Here is an 18,619-nt window from a genome sequence, read left to right as displayed (position 1 = left end):
GGGAGCGTCGGTCGGAGCGCTGTGCGGAGATCCGGATCGGGGGCTGCTGCTGGTGCTGCGCGGGGTCCACGGCGCTCGGCTGGGACCGGGACGGGGATGGGGATTTAGGCCTGGGAATTCGTATCCTGGTCCTGCCGCTATTTCTTGTGGAAGCTGGGCCGAGCTGCTTCTTTCTCGGCGGGCAGGGTATGGGTGCCAAGGCCAGAGAATCGAGGTAGGATTGGGGCTGGGATCGGGACCACTATCGCTGCGGTCGGGAAAAGCCGCTCCGGGACAGGCGCTGCCGCTCCGGTTGCGGCCAGCGCGGGGCTGGGTCTCGTCGGGGCTCCAGGCACGCTCCGGCTGCGGCGGCAGGGAGCCGGTGCCGTGCCGCTGCCATGGCCGCCAGGAGGACGACGCTTCCCCGGAGCAGCCTCTGGATCGCGGCTGGCAGCGGGAAGGACACCGAGACCGCCCGTACCGGCCCCGGGACCCCATGGGCATCGCCGCTCGCTCAGCGCCGCCGCCCGCCCCGCGGGGCGCCCCCTGGCGGACACGGCGCCGCCCCGCAGCCCCCCCGGCCCGGTAACGCCACGAGCGCCGCGCTCCCCTACGAGCCCCAGCGCCCGCAGCCCCTGCTCCGTGCCCGCAGCCCCTGCTGGGGGCTGCAGCTTCCCAGCCACGAGCAGCCGCTCTGGGACGGCCGCTGGGGCCGAGGCGTTGCTGCTCCCGCTGCCATTGTGCCTGGGGTGGGACTGGAGCCCCAGGGAAACGCTAGGAAAAACCCCATGGGTTAAAAAACCAGTGCAAACGATTTGTTCTTTATTTCCAGAGCCGTGAGAATCATCAAGTCCAATGTGAGAAGTGACTGGCCCAGCTGTGCATCAAACCCAGAATTTTGGCCTTCTCAGCACCCTGCTCCAAACACCTGAGCCAATCCCAGGGCTGTTCCAAAGGCCCTGTGTGGGATGGCAATGACTGCTGCCACTAAGAGAACTCCTCTGCAAATGCAGCTCCTTCCCTTCTGCTACTGCTGCTTTGCACAGCAGCCCCTGCAATGGCTGTGGGGCAGAACTGGCTGGCACTCAACATGGCAGCACCAAACTCTTCCCCATAGCCCTGATTGTTCTGCCCTTGCCAGGATTTCCCCAGCAGCTGTAAATGTGCTCCCACAATGTCCCTTTGTTTCCCCAGGAAGAAGCCAACAAGACAAGCCCTGAGGGTTACCTTGCTCCGTGGCCAAAGCTCTTCTGGAGAGTGCCGGGGGGCGTTGCCTGCAGGTGAGTGTTGCCAGCTCCAAACCATGCTGGCTGCTGAGGCCAGGGCTGTTTTTCTGGCCCAGGGGCCTCGGTGTCTCCTGCTGGCTGCCAGCCATGCTCCTTGGTGTTCCCTGGCTGTGTCCCAGCTGGCTGGGAGCGCAGGGCAGGAGGAGGCCAGGAGCTCCTGAAAGGCAGCAGCACCTCGTGTCTTTGGCATCTGCAGGGGAGGAGCTGTGCCTGCACTGTGGCTCCTGGGCCAGGGGCTGCTCTGAGCAGGCCCCTGGAAATGCTTCAGCCCGGACAGAGACCACCAGCAGCCCAGCAGGACCCCAAGGAGCAGCTGGCATTGCTGGGAATGGAGGCACGGGCCCTTTGCAGAGGGGCTCAGCAGCAACTCCTGGCTCAGAGCTCCCACACAGCTGCCAGCTGTGGCCCAGCCACCCCAAATCCCTTCCCTCCTCCCCAGCCTGAGGCCATCGGCCATCAGCAGCATCAAAGCCAAGGCCATCTTCCCCCACAGATGTTCAATCCCAGGCAGCAGCCCTCAGAGGTACCTGAAAATCAGTGGGATGGAGTTCGGAGTTTTTCAGGGATCCAGCTGGAAGTGCAGAAGTGATGGAAAGCTTTCCCAGGTAGGTGCCACTGGAGGTGTGCTGAAGACAAAGCTGTGCATCCCTTTCCTGAGAGAAAAGAATTTGTAGAGGCCCCTGCTGAGGCTCTGAAAGGAGCTGAGCTTCTGCAGGGAGAGATGTCCCCCCCTGGGCACAGGGGCTGCCTCAGCTCAGGCTGGGAGCACATCTGGCCACTGCCTTCTCCTGCTCTAAACCATCCACTGGATCTTCTCCATCCTGGAGCTCAGGGGGGTGAAATGGGCTCCATTCCAGGCAGCTCTGGCCAGTGAGCCCAGGGACACCATTGGGCTGAGGGCTCTCAACAGCCACTTCTATGGAATAGAACCCTGGCCTTGGCCCTGTGCTGCTGAGCTTCCTTGGAAGCTCTGCTGGCTCCTGACACAGCTGCTGTCCAAGGCAGCAGCTCTGCATGGGAATGCCCACACTCCATGGGGCACTGGGAGGTTACTGCAGCGGGAATGGAGCAGGGAATTTGGGGCTATGGGTAGAATTCATCAGAACTGGCACAGCTGACAGGGAACCCCAAATCTGGGCACCACACAGAGAACAATCTTTGTCCTGCCCTGTCAGCTCCAACCCCTGGGCTGAGAAGTTTTGGGAATTAAATGGATGGAATGATACAAACCACAGCAAGTGGCATCACCCAGAGGGACAATCCGGGTCCCAGACAATTGCTCCACAATCCACTATGGGGGAAAACACCCTGTGCCTGCCAGGAGCTCTGACTCTGCTTCTCTACCAGCTCCTGAGCAGTGTCAGGGCCACCATGAGGGCCTTAAAATCCAAACAAACCCCCTATCCCACACAGTGAATAATCCAAATAAAGAAATGCATTCTTGTCATCAAAGCTCCAAACTGTGTCAAGAGCTCTGCCAACAAGTTAATGGGATTCCCAAGAATCTCATTAATGCTCTTGGTTTCAGTTTTATGTATTTTTAATCCCTCAGTGGGCAGCCTGTACATCTTATCCTGGGATTTAGAGGCTGAGCAGGGCTGGCTTTGGGTTGACCCCCACCTCTGGCCCCAGCCTGTGCAAACACACCTTGTGCCAGGCTGGGTGAACTCCTCACCTCAGCGTTTCCCTCCTAAATATCCCCTCCTTATCTCTCTGGAGATTCACTGACATTTTGCCCAAACCATGCACTCCTCACCTCCATGTGGCCTCCAAGTGTCCATTCTGTTCCTCACAGGTGCCCTGGTGCCACCGTGTTGGTCCCTTGGCCTTTCTCCAGCCCGAGGCTGCTCCTCTGCTCGCTCTCTGCAGTCTCATCCCACAGGGATCCTCTTCTCCCTTCCCTGCTGGCTGCTGCCAAGGAAGGAGGCCACAGGGAGTCTCCAGTGCTGCCCCCTCAGCCCTGGAGAGTCCTGGCTGTGGGCCCGAGGGGCCTGGGATTTCCCAGGGAAATTGTCTGCTCGTCTCCCTTCAATGACCTCAGCAATTCCCTCCAAAATGCCACCTCACTGCCCCTGACATCCCCTCACATTCCATTGCCCTACACAAACAGTTCTTGGATCCCCTCTAGATCACACCAGGTTTTCAGCCACATGAATGGCATCACCTGTGCCCACTGCTCGTTATTCACCCAACCAAAATCAAGAGCAAATGTTGGTTGGGCTTTAATAACAACTTGAAAGAACTTTACAGCACAATAAATCACCTTTTTCTTCTGTGGGTTTTTTTTCCCTTCAGCTGCTGGGCTTCCCTGTGAGGATGTGTGCTGAGCTCTGGGTGGAGGGGACTGTCAGGCTGAAGGGCTGTGGGTTTGTGTTCTTCTCCCTGGGCATCAGCCACTGCCCCAATCCCTTTGCCCAGGCTGTTCCCTGTGCCTGTGCTCAGGCTGGGGCAGCACAGGCAGACGCAGCTCTCAGCACTCCCTGCTCCAAACACAGCTCTGGCCTCCGCTGCAATCTGGCTCTGCTGGGAGGTTTGCTCCTAGAGAAATCCAAGAATTGCTCATGGCAATGTGGAGAATCAATCTCCACAAAGGGAGGTAAGGAATAAAATCCTGCTCTGGGAGCCCTTGGGATCTGCAGGGCTGCTGAGGGAAGGGGACATTCCCTGCCTGCAGTGCACACAGCCCCACCTGCAGCAGCCAGCCCAGCCTGCCAGCTGGGCTCTGCCAGCCCCTCTCTGAGCACCCTCCCTGTGCTGCTCCCTCTCGGTGCCTTTGGCAATCCCAGCCTGAGCCTGAGCAGCCCAAAGCTCTGGCTGGCAGCCCAGGGACAAAGGGACGCTCCCAGGGATGGGGCACATTCCCAGCAAACGCTCCCAGCAGGGCCCAGAGGCACCCCTGGAGCTCCTGGCTGGGGCTGGCAGGAGGGCACAGCCCCCAGCTGGGCTGGCAGTGACAGCAGTGACAGCAGCCAAGTGCCACGCTCTGGTGGCACAGCACAGACACCCAGGCCAGCACTGCCCGTGGGAGGGGCACAATGAATGCTGCTCCCTGTGCTGCCCCATGCCAGCAGGAAAGCTCCAGGGGCATGGCAACTCCTGCCCCTTCCCCCCAGCCCAGATGAGCACTCCTCAGCTCCCAACACCCAGTTCTCACCTCCAGCCTGCTCCCGGGGCTGCTGCCACCTTCCTGACAAGGTGCCAAAGGCCCCTGGGCACAGGGCTCCCTCTGTGTCTCAGGGCTTGGGCGCGGCAGGGACCAGGCTGCTCCAGCAAGGACAGCCTGGAAGCAGAGCAGATGTCCCAGGGCTGGCAACGGGCTGGGGACAGCAGTTCTGAAACCCAGAGTGCTGAAAACAGCCCCCAAAGTGTTCTATGGTCACACCTTGAACATGGCTCCAAAGGGCAGCAGCTCTGGTGCCAGAGCAGCACCTGCACCATTCCCTGTGCCAGCCCTGGCTCACTGAAAAACAAAACAAATCAACCACACCCAGGCCTTGTTTGCACAATTCCTGATCCAAACCCTCACCTTTCCTGCCCGGCACTGAGGCAAATCTGACACAGCATTGAGAAGTGGCCTTTGCTGAGAGCAGCCATCATCCCAGTCCTCCAGCCTTGGCAAGATTGTGCAGTGAATGGACCTCAGCTCTACTCCTAAACCTCAATTTCTGTCAGTTTTTGTTAGAAAGATACTGGACAGTAAATCATGCAGCAGAATTTGCAAATTGCACAAGGAATAACAAGGCCCAGAGCAAAGCCAACCACCCCCATCACTGCTGCACCCCAGTTCTGGGAGAAATGCTGATCTCATTTCTAAATACTGCCCTTCCCTCCCACTCAGTCCTTCCCTGCACATCCCTGCAGAGCATGGACTCCATCTTTTGCTGCCAACAGCTCCTCTCCAGCCCAGAGCCCACTGCTCACAGACACAAACTGAGCAAGCCTAAGGCAATGTTCCCAGCAGCAGATGCAATTCCTGAACTCCCTTTTCCCTGGATTCTGAGCCCTTGCAGGAAACTCAGCTCAGCCCAGAGTCTGTTCTGCTTTCCCAGAGGGAAATACAGCCTGATGGGCCCCAGCTCTGGCACCACATTGCCCTTGTTCCTGCTGCCCTGGAAAGGCACAGGCAAAGCCAGTCCCTCAGAGCCCATCCCTGGGCCCCAGGAGAGCTGGAGCTGCTCCCAGATGCCAGGGCCCTGCAGGGCTGTGCTGACACGAGCACAGGCTGACCCCTGTGCCCAGCACCACCCCTCACTCTGCTCCCACGGCTCCCAAATGCTGCCAGCCCTGCCCCTGCCCCTGTGCCAGGGCCGTGCCTGCCCCCAGCCCCAGCAGAGGCTGTCACCCAGCCCTGCAGCGGCTGCCAGCCCTGGCAGAGCTGGGCATGCACTGAGAGCTCCCCAAGGAAGGCCCAGAGCAGCCCTGGGCTGCACAGACAATGCCCAAGCTGCCCTCAGGGCACAGCCAGCACCACAGCTCCAGCAGCCCCAGGCAACTCTGGCACTGCCTCTGCACCTCTGCCCTTCTCCAGCAGGCACAGCTGGGGCTGGGCTGGCAGCAATGGCATTGCCATGGCAGCTCATGCCAGCAGAGAGGAAAAGGGGAGCCCTGTGTCCCTCTGACTCACCCCACAGCGTGGGCAGGACCAGAGCCCTCCAGCGCAGAGCCCTGCTGCTGAAGCCTCTTGCCTTTGGCTGCTCCAACACCAAAGCTTCGGGCAAACATGGGAGGAGTTGGATGATTTTTCCTGCCCTGAAAGAGAGGAGAAAAGAAAATTAAGTCCACTGTGGAAGTCCAAGGATCCCAGCTCTCCTAGCTCTGCTCTGCTGGCTCACTATGGGGTTTTACCCAGGAGAGGTGACACCAATTCAAACACAAACGTGTCCTTTGCCAGCACTTTTATTCCTGACTATTTCAGACAATGAAAGGATGCTCATTTTTCATCTTGCATTCTCTGCCTCATTTGAACAGAACCATTTTTATCCCAGAGCCCACGTGGCAGCCATTCCATCCTTTCCCATTGGACTTGGCACAAAGGAAGGGACACCCGGGATGCTGCACCACAAGAAATCCCAAAGAGAATCCCCTCCAAAACCTCCCAGGGAAAGGTTTTTTGCTTTTGGGACACAAGAAAGGCCTTGGGCCATTTGCACCCACATGGAAAGCCCACACTGAGCACTTGCTTTTAAAGATGTTGCACTTGAAGTTACAGACATGGAATTGCTTTGGGATTTGGCATTTCCTGCACCCACACAAACACATTCAAGGAATTAAGCGCAGAGTCCTGAAGTTTGGTTATTCCAGTGCTGTTTTGGTAGTGCCACTTGACACACCAAAATCCACAGCAACACTTCAAAAAATGCAAAGCAACTTTCACCCCCACAGCCCCCTTCCTTTCCATTTTGCAGTTTTGGGCTCCTCTTAAGAACAGCTTAAAGAAAAGAAGAGAAAAGGCCAGGACCTGCTCCCAGCCAGTGCCCCAGCCACCTGTTTGCCAGAGATTCTCCTTACAGCTGATGGCTTTTCTAAGAAAGCTTCAGCTCAGCCTTATCACAATCCCCTGGCAGCCCTCACCATGAGCCCCAAAGGCCAGGGCACATCTGTGTGCTGCCTCAGGAAGCTCAGGGGCTCTCTGGGGGACAAAACCTGGTTTGGGCCCAGAGCTGACTCTGCTCCCTGCTGGCTGAACTGTGCAGCTGGGTGCTGCAGGGCAGAGTGTGTCACCCTCTGTGCCAGCCAGGCTCCAAAGGCAGCCCTTGGTGCCCCAGCAGCGCTGCTGGAAGCGCTGGCAGCGCTTGGCACAGATGGGATGGAGCCTTCCCACAGCTCTGTGCCCTGGCACCGAGGCTGGCACAGCAGAGAGGCTGATGGCAGCAGAACAAACCCAGCTGGCTTTCCATGGGCACTGATGGCACTGAGAGCCCCAGGCCAGAGCTGCTCCCTGCCCAGCCCAGGAGCTCCCAGTGCTGCTGCAGGGCACGGGCTCTGAGGGAACCCTGCAGCTGGGACAGGAACGCAGCAGCGACAATTCCCAGGCACAAAGAGATCCCCACCTGCTCCAGCAACTGAACCTCTGGGGCTCAGCCCCACGGGCTGTCCCTGCTCCAGGCAGGAGGAGCCACACAGCCCCCGAGGCTGGGCTCACCCCCTGCCCTGCCAGCAGGAAACAAGGGCTTCATGAAGCTCTGGGGACACCTTCTGTCCCCAGAGGGCTCTGACACAACATCCAGCAGTGTGGGTCTTTAATAAAGACAGCCCGGACCTATCCTTGCCACAGACTCGCCTTTGTTATTGCCTCACAGTCTCTGCTTTAAAATGTTTTGCTATTACAAGTGTTTAAACAAGACTGACCGTGAGCCCTGCACCCTTGCCGTGCTCCAAGCCCTAAGGCAGAGCTGGATATCCTCACACTCATCCAGCCTGAGGGAGCTGCTGCAGCATTTAAAACATTTACAAACCACCCCTGCCCTGAGGCTGTGCAGCCCTGGGAGGTGCCTGGGTGCCAGCCCAGCATTAGAGATGGGACATCAGGAGAGCGAGCAGACAACGCCCACTGCAGCCTCTGCACTCTCCGCGCTGCAGCTGCACGATCCTCACTGCTCAGCGACTCTCAGCTCTGATTCCAGGACTCCCGCCAGGAAACTGAGGGCCCTTTCCAGATGCAAATCCCCACAGAGCCACTGCTCTCCTCTCCACCCACCCTCCTGCTCCACCTTTTACCCCTTTGGTAGCCACCACCCCACCCAGGACACAGAGGAGGCTCTCGGGTGCCAACTGAGACCCAAATCGATCCAGGTGCCTCAGGAAATAAATACAAACCAACTCGTCCCTTCTAGGCTAACAAAATGTCCTGGTGCCCAGTTCCTGTTTCCTAAGGCAAAACCCATGGATCAGGGGAAAATGGCAAGTCCCAAACCCAACCAAACCTGCTTTGGCATCGGTTTCCATCAGGACCGTTCAGGTTTCCCAGTGCCCCTCAGCTGCAGCCACAGGAGCAGCTTCTCTCTGGGACCCAGGGGGGTGGGCACAGGGACACCCATCCCGCTGCTTCCCGGCAAACAGAGCTCAGCCCAGCCCAGAATGGAACAGAACAAATGCAGTTCTTGCCCTTGCCATTTATGTCTGAGCTCTGGCACGGTGTTATTGAGCACAAAACTCCCGAGAGGGGACAGTCTGTAACTACTGCTCTGGATCAAGGATAATCTGTCAGTTCGTGTATGCACTGCACAGCTTTCATAAACAGCACTGTAACAGATACTATTTTAGACTGTAATATTATAATAGACTATAATAGAGACTGTGAAATGTTCAAATGCTGTTACATGTAAGGAACTCAGAAAATGGTGTCAGATAATGAGGTGATTTCCCACAGCTGGGGACAATCTTATCTGAAACACAAGATAACAGAAACAGAAACCAGAGCACTGAAAAAAAAGGAAAAATTTACTGACCCTCGTTATCAAATAACGAGGGACTGAAAATAAGACAGGATGGCACCACAGGAAGAAATAAAGTATATTGGTTGAATCCACAAGATGGCACGAAGGTTCCAACCAAGCAAAAGAACATCTAAACTGAAAAGGACTCTTGGAATATGTATAAACTCTAATGAATATGCACACCCCACTGCAATGGAACAGAATCTAGAGAACACGGTTTAAGGGAACCGGGTGCTCCTGGCAAACAGCCAAGCACCCCAGCGCTGCCTTTTATCCCTTAACAAACGTGTAAAAATTCTAGAGAGTGAACTCTGTTTCTCACCCAATAAAACGCTGTTCCCGCAGCTGGGACGAGCCCCACCTTCATTCCACGGCACACGATCCCAGAGAGCCGCAAGGCCCGGGACAGAGCCGTGCCACCCGCAGCGGGTCCCACGCAGCAGCGCCCAAAGCAGCCCCGGCCCCCTGTGGGTGCCCCCGGCCCCGGTGCCCCCGGCCCAGCTCCCTCCCCTCCGGCCGCTCACCTGAGGGCACCGCCCGCTGCCTCCCGGCGCTGCTGCCGAGCCGAGGGCATTGTCCCCGCTCCTGGCCCAAAGGCCGCGTTCTGCGCTGCAGGGCGCGCTCCGGGGGACGCGGGGCCGGGCAGGGACAGGGTGAGCCGGGCTGAGGCGGCTGTCCCAGCGCTCTGTCCCCTCCCGGGGCTCAGGCCGGGGAGCGGGGCCCTGCCAGCGGCCGCCATTGCAGCGCGGAGCAGAGTCAGGTAGGGCCGAAGAGCCGAGTGTGGCCGAGTGGAGCCGACAACAGCCGAGTGTGGCCGAGTGGAGCCGACAACAGCCGAGTGTGGCCGAGTGGAGCCGACAACAGCCGAGTGTGGCCGAGTGGAGCCGACAACAGCCGAGTGTGGCCGAGTGGAGCCGACAACAGCCGAGTCTGGCCGAGTGTGGCCGACGACAGCCGAGTGTGGCCGACAGCAGCCGACAACAGCCGAGCCTACCCGAACGGCCGACTCTGGCCGCGATTTGCCGAATCCATCCGAGCTTAGCTGAGGTGAACTGAACAGAACGCGACGGAACCGCGTTCAGCCCAACCGAACTAGATAAGCCCGACCGAACTAGATAAGCCCGACCGAACTAGATAAGCCGAACCAACCTGAACATTACGGCGTCGCTCACTCACCCATCTCTCAGTGTGGGCAGGCACCCTCAGCTCTAAGGAGCCGTGCAGAGCGAGTGCTCCGTCCCTTGGGAAGCACGGAGTGATCAGCCCCAGGGACAGGAAAGTACAGACAAATGCCGTGGTCAGCCCTGAGGATTCAGGAGGATTCCAAGCCAGTGGCCCAGAACCTGCCACAATTCTATCTACAATTGCAATGTAATTACGGTGGGACAGTGCCAGGCTGGAGTTCAGAGAGCTCAGCCGTTCCACCGGGGCTGGGGACATGACTGAGGGGGTTTTGTGTCAGTCTGATGGCCCTGAGCAGCATCAAGAACCAAAAGGAAATTTTACAGAAATGTTTTGAGATGGATTGCCCCAAAAACTTGGGCTGCTTCTAGGGGGACAAAAGATTGAAAAAGCTTTCTGTTGAATTCCTGTCAGAAAGTCCAGACCCACTGGTTCAGCTATGGAAGGGATGGATATGATGCACCACAGAAAGAGACAAAAGCAGAAATGTTAAAAGGTCTATCTCCCATCCTTCCCCAAGACTGTTGGATCAGTCTTTTTTAAGTGCTCTCTAATCTGATGTTTCTAACTCCCTCTGTCTTCTGCCATCTCTACCTGTTTCTACTTTACTCCAATTCTCTCCACCTGTTTTCCTATGTTTCTCTCCCCCCTATTGCTCTACCCACCTACCTCTCTCCCTTCTCTTCCTCCATTTCTCTCTCTCCCTCTCTCTATCCCTCTCCATCCCTTTATCTCCCCCATTTCTCCCTCTCTCCATCCCCCTCTCTCCATTTCTCTCTCTCTCTCTTAATTTCAGTTCCACGTGTCCAGAAGGAACTGTGCTCCTCCCCAAGGCCTGTACTATGTGGAGTTACACAGCGCTCTGAACTGTGTGCTGTAATACAGAAGACTGTTACAAACACCAGGGTAGACCATAGCTAAGGGTGTCATCACAGCACTTCCATGGGATGGAAAAGCCATAGGAAGAAATTGCTGAGTGTTATGCAAAGAGACCAATGTCATGCCCAAGATGTCTTCATACATCAGCAGCACTGGTCAGACAGGGGTCATGCATCTCCCCTCACTGGCACCAGGAAAAAAAAAAAGAAACTGAGCAAACCCACCTTTGTATCGAGAGCCTTTTTTATGCTGATTCGTCTCTGAATTCTAGCTTCTCCTCTTTCAATCTGAGCCATGATCTTCTCTATGTCTTGGAGTTCATTGCATCTTTCCCAGAACACAGCTAAGAAAAGAACAACTTCTTAGTATCTTATCATGCATTGTAAAAGTCAGGGGTTTAACCTTAAAAAAAGGATGTTAGCTGTTCCTTCCTTTTACCAGAGCTTACTGCTGTGTAACAACAGACATGCCTTGAGCTGGTAAGAAACCTTCCCTTCCAGCTACCATGTGCTGCAGTAGTACAAATGCTGTTTTGAAGAGGGTAGATATAGGAATCTTCAGTTTAAGTGAGGTACAATACAGGCCAGTAAGACTTTTGTGTGTCAGTCTCCTCAAAGGAAACAAAGCTTCTTCAAATGAAAACGGATGTAACAGAATACAGTTTTATCAATAGAAGCAAGAGGGCAACTGAGTGCCCGAAGACAAGCAAGTGCCTGAAAGACCATTAGGTGTTTAAATAAGGGGTTTTTGTACAAGATTTTTGCACATTTTCAACTTGCTCTATACCTTTAGAAATGTAATGCCTGGACTTTGCAGCTACACTACAGTGGAAAAAAATCTCTTCTAATGCGAGGTTAAGACTCAGGTTACCAGTGGTGGCTGTAGGTTCAATCGTGATGTATTTACTGAGTTCTGCTCTCGAGGAGGAGGTAAAGGTTAACTTCTCATTAATGAATACAAGGAAAAGGGAAATCTCTTCAGCTAAGCAGTGTTTCTCAGCATTTCCCTTTGCAAAAATTAACAAGAACTGAAGACAGTGCTACCCAGTTAGATTCAGGATACAGTGAAGTGGCTCAGCAGGAGTTTAGGTGTGCATTTTAGTACAGCCTTAGTTGTGCAGGCGGTAATGATGGTAAAAGACAGAGCAGCAGATCCAAAATACATCAATATAATTCTACCCCAAAAATCTTAGAACAGCAGTGTAAGAAATTCTCAGCAGTAGGATGTTACCATGTTCTCAGGCAGTTCAAATGAGCCAAGCAGAGTTAGATACTCTCAGAGCTGAGTACAGAATTAAGTTACCTGAATACTCAATGACTTCCTCTGGGGTTTTTCCTTCGACTTCTCGTGCTATATTTTCAATGTCATCACGGCCCCACTTCTCATTGGCTTTGAGGAACTGGTTGAAATCTCTCTTATTCCAGTTAGTGAAGCCCTATACAGCAATCAAGAGGAAACATTGCACAGAGGTTCAGGATTTGTCCATCTCCAAATTTGATTCAACTGGTTTCTTGAAATTGCCTGTAACACTTCCATCATTCCACAGTGTTAAACCTTTTCTTTCTCTGCAGTTTAATTTAGTAGAACTCTTTTTATACTGCAGTCACTGTAATTTAGTAGAACTCTTTTTATACTGCAGTCACTGTAGTCTCTCTATTTCAATACTGCAAAATGACTAGCACTAGTTCTTTATTTACCTAGTAATTTCTGGTAAGTTTTCAGCTGAAAAATTAATCCCTCCTCCTAATAGTCTCTCTGTGGGATTACTTTCTAAGAAAAAAAAATTGCTCAAGTGAAAGTAGTGTAATGGCTTTTGTTTTGTCAAAAAGGCCCCCCAAGTGCCTCACAGACACCCTCAGCCATTGCATCATTGCAGTGACCACTGCATGGTCACTCTCCCTCAGAAGGACTAAAGCCACCTTGTGATGGTGATTTTCAGCAGAGACACAAGTAGCACTGCTGAAGTCATGAGCTAAAGTAGGTTCATTTCATATTACCAGTAGCTTTTACAAGTAGTGGGAAGTAGCAAGTTCTGCCAGCCATGTTGTGATTTAGCCACAGCTTACTGGACTGTACTGATTCCTGACCTCTGTGATTCTGGTGTCTCCACAGTGAGCTGTTCCAGCTCATTACTACGCAAGCAAGAAATCCTGTCCTGTAATTCCGATCCCCTGCCAAAATACAACGTGTAAATAAAATATCCAAATAAGGCATATCAAGCATTCACCTGGTTTTAAATTATTTAAATATACAGGCTTCCTAATTATATACTTATTCAGCTCACACCCTCTTTTAGTGAGGGGAACTATCCACTACCAGATGTGGTTTAGGAAAACTGACTGTTCAGACCCCAGGATTCACTTCCATAAGGGTGTGAAACTGAGGCAGAATATGTGCATTAAATAATGTGGAATGCAGCACACCCAGCTCTGCAGCCATTCTGCAAGGTTTCATGGAAAGACATCACAGTCTATAGTGAATGCCAGACTAGGATTCAGGAGAATCCTTGGTGCACATTCCTCAAAGATATCCTATGACATAGGCCTATGACAAACCTAATGCTGGAAACTCTTTTCAGTCTGAACCAAACTGTGCAGATGTGTTAACTACGGCACATGCCGATCAGTGACCAAGAAATGCTCCCATAATGCTGTGAAACACAAAACAAGCTTTGGCTGATTTCAGTCTCACTGAAGAACCGACAATACCCGGGTTAGAAGTTTCTCTTTTTCTTCCAGTTCTTCATCATTAAGAGGTTCAGCCTCATCAATCTTAAGCTGCTCTTCCTTTTGTGCTTGGGCTGCATTTGGGAGATCAGGATTACGAGGTACCTGAAAGGTTTTGCACTTTGTAAAACTGATTTAATTTTTCACAGATAATTACTAATTGTCACCTTTTTGTTAATATAACCTAATAGCTTCGACAGCTGAACATGATTTTATTTCATTTAAATTACTGTGAAAGGCTGGAAAAGTACTTATTCTCCTACTGTTGCATTAAACTGTTCCATTGCAAGAATTTAGAGAATAACACAGAAGGGACTGGACCTTAAAGATCACCTCTTTTCCAAGCCCCTGCTATGGGCAGGGTCACCTTCTGCTTAGACAAGGATGCTCAAAGGCTTGTCCAACGTGGCCTTGAACACTTCCAAGCAAGTGGAATGTGGGTCATCCACAGCTTCTCTGGGCAAATTGTGCCAGTGCCTCACCACACTCACAGTGAAGAATTTCCTTCCAATATCCAACCCAAACCTGCCCTCTGTCAGTTTAAAGCTGCTCCCTTGTAAAAAGTCCCTTTTCAGCTTTCCTGCAAGCCCCCTCTAGGTACTGAAAGGCTGCAATTTGGTTGCTCCAGAGCCTTTGCTTCTCCAGACTGAACAATCCCAACTCTCAGCCTTTCCTCCTAAGAGAGGTGCTCCAGCCCTCTGGTCAAGGAAATTCTTCAGTTACCTTGTAACCAATTGTTTTCCTGTCGTAGAGAATCTCTTTTTCCAACAGTTCAAACAGGCGAGGAGGAAAGAACTGGAAGTCCTGTACATTTGGCTGTTTTGGAGGCCGTGGAGCCTGAAACACAAAGCTTGCATTTGCTCCCTTTCACATCCAGAATCTGCTTGCTTGTAAGAAGTAATTTAAGTTTATGAGCAAACAAAAAGCATTATTGTTACAAAAATGCACTGTCTTAACTTGGGGGGAAAAAAGTCACACCATGCAAGACACACCAACCACCACAAAGAATTCTAAAAGTAAAAGAGCAGTGAGAGAAGGGGAAGAGAGGTCTTTTGGGAGGAGGTGGCTGGTGAAAAAGTCACACGTGTTTAAAGCATTAATCTTCCACAGGAAAATTTACAGCTGCTTAAATAAGAACCAGAAAAAACTTGATCTTAGCCTCCCTAACGTCTTACAAGTTTCATACTGTTCTTATTTTTTCTCACAGAAGTTTGTCTCAAGTCTTTTGGAAATTTTTTCTAAATTTAGATAGTCCCTCCACTTTATAAAAGTGAACAGAGCAGTTTTTATGACTCAAGACCTATTTGTTGCTTAGAGCTTCAGCCATTTACCATACATATTGAAAAACTTTATTTCTTTTGATTAGTCAACTCACCTTGGGTGCTTTTGGTTCACTGACTCGAAGAGCCTCTCTGAAGTAAGCATCCACAGCATAATTGGCTTTTCTTTCTCTTTTAGGGGGTTCAATCCACTCTGTAAATGCCAACTATAAAAACAAAACCCATCATCCCCAAAACCAAAAATTATGTCTTGCAAGATCATGAGACCAGCTACAAGTTTTATGTAAAATTAGATCTACATCTACTTCATTATAAGTGTTATAAGTGTTATTTAAACTATTTTCATAGATGACACTGTATTTTACCCAATACCTCTTAAATAAGTATGACTAAAACATGCAATTCAGGGCATTCCTCCAAAAGAAACTTAAAACATTACCTTCTGTTTTTCTCTGTAGTCTTCCCCTTCAAAATTATACACGCTAGATTCAGTATCCATAGTAAAATTCCTAAGGGAGCTTTCACCCATCTTTGAAAGTTTTTCATTCATTTCTGCAGTCTTGGACAGGGGATACAGAAAAGAATAGTAGCCATTTGGATGGTACTTCATTATTTAACATCTCATTCCCAGATAGAACGGGAGCCATTTTGGAAGGCACGTCATTATTAAACACCTCATTCCAGAAAGGAGCCACTCTGAAAGGTACTTCATTTTAAAACATCCCATTGCCAGAAAGAAGAGGAGCCATTCTAGAAGGTACTTGACTATAAAACATCTTATTGACAACATCAGAAAAAACAGACACGATTGAGTAACACAAAAACCCTCTACAGCAAAAACCCCTTTTCTCTCCAGCTTGGAACCAAGTTATCATCCAGAGACTCACTATCTTGCCATCACATTCAAATCTACAGGTGAGCTTCCCCTTTTCAAACCTTCTCACCTTCTTTGCCCCTCTTTCCAAAATGTGATCAATATCTTCATCTGTAATCTCACTATCCTTTGAAGCAAACACGTGTGTTGCTCCATGTCTGATCATTTGCAGCATTTCATCCTTTCCAAGTTTATTCAGGTTTTGATCCACCAATCTTCCTAAAGATAAAAATGCTTGAGGATAGCAACTCACTGAAGAGTTTATGTTATGGAAGGAGCAATACAGGATTTTCTCCCCCTTATATTTCCACATACAAACTACATATTACTGATTCCAAGCAAGTCAACTAAGGTTACCTTACTTTTCTCTGTCTATTAGAAAAAGGAAAGGCATTCATTTAAATTTAAAGTGAAAGAAGAAACTGAGTGCTTTAAAAAGTCAAATATGACTATACCCCACTAGGCAGGTAAGCAAAAAGTTAGTGAGGAAATGCCTACTCCTACAGTAAAACAAATTTCCAAGTGGATGAGGCCTTTGCACATGAACTCCCTTCAGAGTTCAGATGAGGCAAAAGCAACACTCCCACTGGTTCTTACTGGCTGATTCCACCATGATTTACAATGGGAGAAGAAGGGAATTTCATCCTAGATCCGAAGTGCCTTCATATAATACTTGCCTTGCTGGATGACTATGGAATCCAGGCGCAGTTTCATTTCTGCACGCTCCACTATCCTTTCCTCCACGGTATTGTCTGTAATAAACCTGAACACACGGACAGTCTTGGTCTGCCCAATTCTGTGCGCTCGATCCTGCCCAAAACAGTAACAAAAAAGTCAGCACTTGCCTTCCAGCATGACTACATAATGAGGTTTAAGATTTTCATTATTTACAGCACACAAATTTACAAAACAGAACAGCACAGGTTACTAAAATGTTTACAGCTATCCATGGCTACCCAAGATATTACATTTTTATCTACATTGCAGGTTTGGGGTTTTTTTTTTTCAATAACACTGACAGTGAGTGTGTCTCTATGTGTCATAGCTAAAAAACAGCAGGATTTGGGGTTTTTCATTAAATCACACACAGAGGAGAAGATTTGGATGCTTCTGACCTTAAGCAACCTTCTGTAGAATCAAAGCATGAAGAAATCATCTCTCTGCTGACCAAAAGCTGCCTTTCTCAAAATCCTTCAGTAGTGCCATGAATAGTTCAAGAAAAATACAATAACCCTGCCTCTCCTGACTAGTGAAACATGAACCACTGTGAGAATCAGTATTCTCAACACACACCTGTAGTGGTAGCTGGTACTGCCTCATTTGAGCTATTAGACACCAGTTCCTTCATTCTTTTGAAGTGATTTTTGCTAGAGTACTTGAGACCCACAGGTTAACTGAAATAATTTAAGACATTTCCAAGACTTCTCTCTGAAAGCCCTCATTTGTCAAAAAAAAAAAAAAACAAAAAAAACCCCAACCAAAAATCCAAAAATCCACTGGCAGTTTTTAGATAGCTTTGCTTTCTTAGGTGGTCACTAATGTCCTTGACGTGTATCCAGGATGGAGATGCATCCACATCTACTTAAAAAAACCCCTAAGGATAGTTACTAAAATGAGATCCTTTCATTACCATCACCATAAAAGCAGTTTTTGAAAACTTTAATTCAACTTTTCTTTATCTCATTTTCAAGATCGCAGGAAAAACAGTGAAAACACATTCACCTCCACTCCCCACAACAGCTTTATAGTTTTGGGATTAACAACCTAGATTTAATTCATTTTTACTTACTCAAGTAGGCTATTTGCATTAAACAATACTATGAGGTGTAGCACACACCCAGCATTTCCCACTACATAAAACACTGTATAACCCAAATGTGACTGAGGACTAATGGTTCCACACAGTGGAAGCTGCACTTGAACTGAAAATTAGTCTTACAAATCCTGCTCCTGTGCTAAAATGGGAAAATACCAATTTATTTTGGAAGTACACATTTCTAGCAAAGTACTGTGAGAAAAAGAAAAACAAAACCCCATAATTTCCATCTGGAATCTTACCATAGCCTGGAGATCTACTTGTGGATTCCAGTCTGAATCAAAGAGAATTACAACATCAGCAGTAGCCAGATTGATTCCAAGACCTCCTGCTCGTGTACTCAACATGAACACAAATTTTGAGCTGTCAGGATCATTGAATGCATTAATGGAAGCCTAAATCAATGAAAAGAATGTATCAGTTAAACAAAATGTTTTACAAGTACTATTTTTACATAAATACAATCCCTGAAGTTGTAAATACCTGTCGCTCATTGTGAGGAGTTTGTCCATCCAGTCTGCAATATTCGTAATTTCTCCACATACAGTAATCTTCCAAAATATCTAGAACTCTTGTCATCTGCCTGAAGATTAGAACCCTTGAGCCTGTTTGGGTAAAAAGGTTTCTTATGCTTTCACCAAAATGTAAGATTAAACAAACTCTCCAAGTCTGCACTACCAGAAAAGGAAGGAGGGCAATTCCATGTACTAAGAAGAAAAGTCGTTTGAATTTCAGACCCAAACTACAATGCAGGGCTGCAGCTGCTGCTGCCACAGCACATCCATGCCATAGGACACGTTTGTCTTACCCTGATATGTCACTGTCTAATTAATGGCTGGCTTCTCCTTTTCATTTTGTGTTGTACTCCTCAAGAAAAAGTTCCCAGACATGGCAGAGTAAGATGGTAGCACAAATATAAAAACATTATCAAGTATAAATAATAAAATTTTGAAGTATTTGATTGTTTTGGATTTAAGATCTCTAGAAATAAAGTGAATTCTTCTTAAGTACTTGTCAGTTTACTGCCAAGAACAACTTAAATAAAAAAAAAAAAGAAAAGGTTCAGTACTTTATGCATATACACTCAGCCATTTCCAGTCTACTGGAGAAATTTAAGTAAAACACAGGATATAACAAAGTTTCTACTTCCTTTTGTCCTTT

At 49.8% G+C, this 18,619-nt stretch overlaps 2 protein-coding genes and 1 long non-coding RNA gene across 3 annotated transcripts; all 3 read right to left on the bottom strand.

Moving 5' to 3' along the window:
* Positions 1 to 772: 772 nt before the first annotated feature.
* Positions 773 to 9,599, bottom strand: LOC143694269 (uncharacterized). The gene is made up of 2 exons (XR_013182615.1): positions 9,226 to 9,599; positions 773 to 6,014 (listed from the first exon to the last, which is right to left on the bottom strand). It is a non-coding gene; the product is annotated as an uncharacterized LOC143694269 (long non-coding RNA).
* A 529-nt stretch (positions 9,600 to 10,128) lies between these two features.
* On the bottom strand, positions 10,129 to 15,306 carry LOC143694268 (SWI/SNF-related matrix-associated actin-dependent regulator of chromatin subfamily A member 5-like). Its single transcript, XM_077179449.1, has 5 exons — positions 15,208 to 15,306; positions 14,864 to 14,974; positions 14,212 to 14,325; positions 12,065 to 13,593; positions 10,129 to 11,105 (listed from the first exon to the last, which is right to left on the bottom strand). Exons 1-4 carry the CDS (start codon positions 15,295 to 15,297, stop codon positions 13,450 to 13,452), a joined length of 459 nt encoding a protein of 152 aa, XP_077035564.1. The 5' UTR covers positions 15,298 to 15,306; the 3' UTR covers positions 10,129 to 11,105; positions 12,065 to 13,449.
* A 22-nt stretch (positions 15,307 to 15,328) lies between these two features.
* On the bottom strand, positions 15,329 to 18,083 carry LOC143694267 (SWI/SNF-related matrix-associated actin-dependent regulator of chromatin subfamily A member 5-like). The gene is made up of 4 exons (XM_077179448.1): positions 17,942 to 18,083; positions 17,701 to 17,853; positions 16,316 to 16,452; positions 15,329 to 15,857 (listed from the first exon to the last, which is right to left on the bottom strand). The coding sequence occupies exons 1-4, from the start codon at positions 18,035 to 18,037 to the stop codon at positions 15,482 to 15,484; spliced, it is 762 nt and encodes a 253-aa protein (XP_077035563.1). The 5' UTR covers positions 18,038 to 18,083; the 3' UTR covers positions 15,329 to 15,481.
* Positions 18,084 to 18,619: the final 536 nt, after the last annotated feature.

Source organism: Agelaius phoeniceus, chromosome 6 (genome assembly GCF_051311805.1).
Source record: "Agelaius phoeniceus isolate bAgePho1 chromosome 6, bAgePho1.hap1, whole genome shotgun sequence".
NCBI lineage: Eukaryota > Metazoa > Chordata > Aves > Passeriformes > Icteridae > Agelaius > Agelaius phoeniceus.
Note: the sequence above shows the minus strand (reverse complement) of the source record. Positions and strands in the feature narration are given on the sequence as shown.